The sequence below is a fragment of the Echinococcus granulosus genome (genome assembly GCF_000524195.1).
Source record: "Echinococcus granulosus chromosome Unknown EG_S00257, whole genome shotgun sequence".
Taxonomy (NCBI): domain Eukaryota; kingdom Metazoa; phylum Platyhelminthes; class Cestoda; order Cyclophyllidea; family Taeniidae; genus Echinococcus; species Echinococcus granulosus.
Window position 1 is genome coordinate 3328 of NW_020170637.1, and position 4353 is coordinate 7680.

The following is a 4353-nucleotide window of genomic DNA, read 5'->3' on the forward strand; positions in this document are numbered from 1 at the left end:
CCAATAAATTGCAAAATTATCGAAAGTTTCGTCGTTATGGCAGTCGGAGATCCTCTCCTGAAGGCTTCTTTAAAAGTTGTTAATGCATGAATATTGACAAAATTGAGAGTTAATGAGGAGAATGTTGCAAATTAGTTCTTAACTGATCGAACAAATAAAAGCCGAACCGATCAGAGGGCCGCATTTCCAGGGCACGACGATATGCTCTATTTGGCGGAAAGGTGGCTTCATTTGTTGTCATTCTGTGGTTAATACTAAAGGTGTTCTCCTGACGCGAATTTATAGCCGCATATATAGCAGCCGTACATTTGCACATCCCAAGTAGTGAAGAAGCAAATGAAGGAGGGGTTAGGCGAATTCGCGTGAAAGGAAAAAAGCCCAACCCTTTGATTGACAACTTTGTGTAGTTGAGGAAAAGTCCCAAAATATTTTGGGGTTGTTTACTGCCACTGTGGAGGTGGTGTTCTGGAAGCGAGTAGTTTTCCGTGGAATAAAGGCAAAATAAGTGTTGGAGGAAGTGCAGCTTTGTCCATACGATTTGTCGCCTAAAAATATTAAATGATGGCTTACTTTTGTGCATTGATTATAGCGGATTCGGGGAGATTCTTGGCAGTTGAATGATCCTTCACCCTGATTTCAGGCAAATAGCCTTAAGTTTACAGGGGTAGAGAGAAGACGCAGATAGGGAACGAATGCCCACATGCTGATGGGACAGTAATCAAGACTTTGCCCTCCATGGCGGATGCTAAATCTTACTACCGTGTGAGCATATTACGTTGCGGAGGAGAGCGCATGAACATGCAAATGCTCAATTACATTAGTCACATCTGAAGGGTTATATACTTTGGGGAAAAATAAAGTGATTCTATCTCCCTTCCATCTGGCTGAATACCCTGTTATGTATCGGCAGTGATGTTTGCCATTGGCAACGGAATTAATGGGCTGCCAATCAGTCCAACCAAGAAATGAAACTAGGGCAAAAGAGTACTTTTCAATGTAGTCAACAGGTATTTTTGTGTGTACAATTATGTGATCAAAATATTTGCTCATTCTCTAGTGCTCTGATTGGCTGCCGGTGATTATTAACCAAATACTTATTAACCACTCAGAGAAAAGTCAGCCCAATCGTTAACTACCAATAGCTATGCGGAGGTTCCTCAACACCTTTTTCACCATAAAACCAATGCTGAGCAGCGTAATGAAGACGACTGAACAGCTCCCAGCCGTGCTGTTGGTTTAGCCATTAGGCATGTAGCCTCCCTCAGCAACACTAGTACATAAATCTTAAAAACCTAACTTCATTACTGTCACCTTCGATTCCACATATCCTTTCTCCTCCTTAGGTAGTACTACATTTCAAGCTGACATTTGCCACTCTCTTCTATCACTGCTCACCCAATAAATCATGTCCGCACGAAGGAACATCTCCATATCTACCACCCACAATTGCTTTTAAAGGGTAGGTGGATGAGAGTGCGAAGTCAAATACTACCCAGACACTTGTATACAATAAGCGAATAGCTAATGAGAGGCATGGAAAGAGTAGCTTTGAGTTGGTGTGGTATCAAGTGATGTTCCCACAGGGAAAAATAGCTACCTAACTCATGGAATCGCCCATTTCAGGGGAGTAGATCTGCTTAAATCTACTTTGTTCCATACCATGCTGATATTAAGCTCCACGAAATCGAAAATATCAAACCGAAACAGTCCTTGGAAATGGTGTATAATGAGATCATTTACCTTTGGGACGATTAAAATCATACAAAAGGCAGAGCTAGTTGCGATGAAAGGCTTCCGCGATGATTTTGGATGCATGACGGTAGTCACTCCCTTTTGCTACGTCTTATTTTACTCGCTTAAGAAATTTTGTTAGCCTAGATGACCTGTGTTTGAATTAATCACGAAGCACAGGTAACGCAAGCGATATATAACCTACCAGTAGTAATGTTAGTTTTCTCTTTCATCTTCCTTTGACTTCGTGAAGCACTATGGCTGTTGTTAAGTCATTCTGACATCTAGATTTGTCGCGTGTGTACTGAAGTGGGGAAAGTGATGATGAAGCTGGGCTAGGCAAATCGTACAAAAGGAAGAGGAACACTAGAATGCAAAGGTATTTAGAACTGTAAAGTAAAGGATGACTTCAAAGAGTTATACAGTTGCTGGAGCAGAAATCGGAAAGAAAGAGAAGGGAATGAATAACTTCGGCGTTGGCGTGGAACTTATCGGAGCCTTGGTAGACAACACATCCACTTTCAAAGACGACTTTGGAGATGGTGGGGGCATAAATGCGTTTTCGTAGTGCTATTTCTGGTTTGTGTTGAGTCAGTTTCCCCTTCTTCGCAACGGTGCGATTCGTGAAATACCTGTGGAAGGTTGGAGCACTTACGTGAGTCTGAAGTGCACAATTCGCAGACCAGGTTAATTTTTATGTTTTTATTAACAAATGGCTGCTGCTCTGTAGAGCGTGTTTTAATGACCTTATCAGTGACTAATTGTTAGGATATTTCCCGGACCGCATATTACTTAAATTTTATTAGCCCCTTTATTTTAAGTGTGCAGGTGAAAAGACTACCTGTCTTGTTTCATAGAAAAATATTTAAAATTCCTTCTTTTTCTTCCCTTCAAGAACACATCTACCAGATAACAAGGCAATTTTTAAAAACGAACTTTGGTGTGTGCTCTTGATAAACAGATCCACAGGAAAATGCGAAGTGGGTACCACTTTCCAACATGATAGCCCAATTAACTATTTGCGTATTTAACCCAAGCCAAACGAAGATGTTAAAACCACGTGCTAGGCATGTACGATACATTATTCAAAGCAAAGATTATTATTTGAAAATTATAAAACGCCATGGACTTTCGCTTCATGACAAAATTTCAGCGCTAAGTTGTGATTCAAAATGCGTTGAGTTGACTTGCAATCTTGCAGCAATGTTCGTTGATAGACACAGTCTTCTCGGATCATTCGCTCCGGGGTACTTTCCCGAGTAGCGCCGCCACACTCCCAAGCGCCGTACATGTTGATAAAGAATGAACGCTCTTTTACACTGGGGAAGCCACTTAATACCTCAGAAGATGCTCTAGTTACACTAATACCATCAGACACTCTGAAGCCAACGGTCCTCAAACAATTAGCTGTCCCTCCGCCACACTTGAGGAATGGTTGCAGACATTCAAACCCTTTGTCAATACGAAAGAACGAGGAGGGTACTACTATTGGGAAATGGTAACTCTTGTTCGAAAATCACCGTTTGTCTTTCAAATGCGTTAAAAGATGATGAATCTGTATAGCCAATGACAAAACGTCGATACTGCTGACGACGCATGAGTTAAAACAAACTGTGAATATTTTTGCGGAAATTATTGTTATTTGGAATCAAATTACTTGATTTTTTGCATACTATTCTACTGCGAGCAGAAATGCTTAGCTCTCACAATTCTAGGCACAAAATATTAAATCCACTGCAAAGAAATGCTTACATTAAAGCTCCCTGTTCTGGTATAGTTGGGTAGGCTAAACTGAGCCAACTGATTCACGACATTACTTTCTCCTTACTCCACTTTGAAGAAAACTGAGGTTATGGCATATATCAGATTAGTTTGAATCTAAATAGGTCAGGTTGAGCAAAGGTCCACCAAATTTGTACTTATTCATTCATTTCCTACAAATGTTGGATTTCAACTAAAAGATATTTCATTTGTTTGAAAAGAAAGCGTGGTAGTACAGTCACCGCAGACTGTCTGATGTGGCAGATTGATTTTGTAAATAGTGAACCTTGCTGCCTACAACCTATGCAAGAGCAGAAAATTGACTGTGAACACTGCCAAAAACCTGCTAGCTTGTGTTGCTTTAAGATTATTGCCAACTGCGCATCTCTTCATCAGTCCACTAGAGCGATTGGTGCTCCAGTATTTAGCTTTCTTTTGACGACACAGTACTCCCGACAGATTTCATATTTATTAAGGAGATTAAGCACTAACCGGTTGAAACATGAACCCCACGAATTACTGAAAAGGTCCCTAGTGCGATGCGCGGTGCTATAGTGCCGAGTTGCCTCACCAGATGAAGTAGCGAACCCAATCAAAATAAAATAAAATGGCCCTTTTGAGGATCTGACATTGTCCTCCTTTTTGACAACAGTGATCAAAAAACTCATTGCAGCAACAAACATCCATAGGAAGACTACTGACCTAAAAGCAGACGTCTGGTGATGTACTACCTACCTTATCGAGGCATACTAGCTTGGTCAATTTAACTAGTGTTCTAAACTTGTTAGCCAGCCGTTTGGATTTGGCAGGCCGTGCTGAGGCATCTATGGCGTCACTTTCGACAATTTTGCAATTTATTGG

At 40.9% G+C, this 4353-nt stretch overlaps 1 protein-coding gene across 1 annotated transcript; it reads right to left on the minus strand. All coding sequences in view use genetic code 11, as the record gives it.

Annotated features, from left to right (window-relative positions):
- Positions 1 to 2140: 2140 nt before the first annotated feature.
- EGR_10713 (hypothetical protein) lies at positions 2141 to 3022 on the minus strand (the record flags this gene model as incomplete). Its single annotated transcript, XM_024499962.1, has 2 exons — positions 2141 to 2363; positions 2919 to 3022. The coding sequence occupies 2 exons, from the start codon at positions 3020 to 3022 to the stop codon at positions 2141 to 2143; spliced, it is 327 nt and encodes a 108-aa protein (XP_024345622.1).
- Positions 3023 to 4353: the final 1331 nt, after the last annotated feature.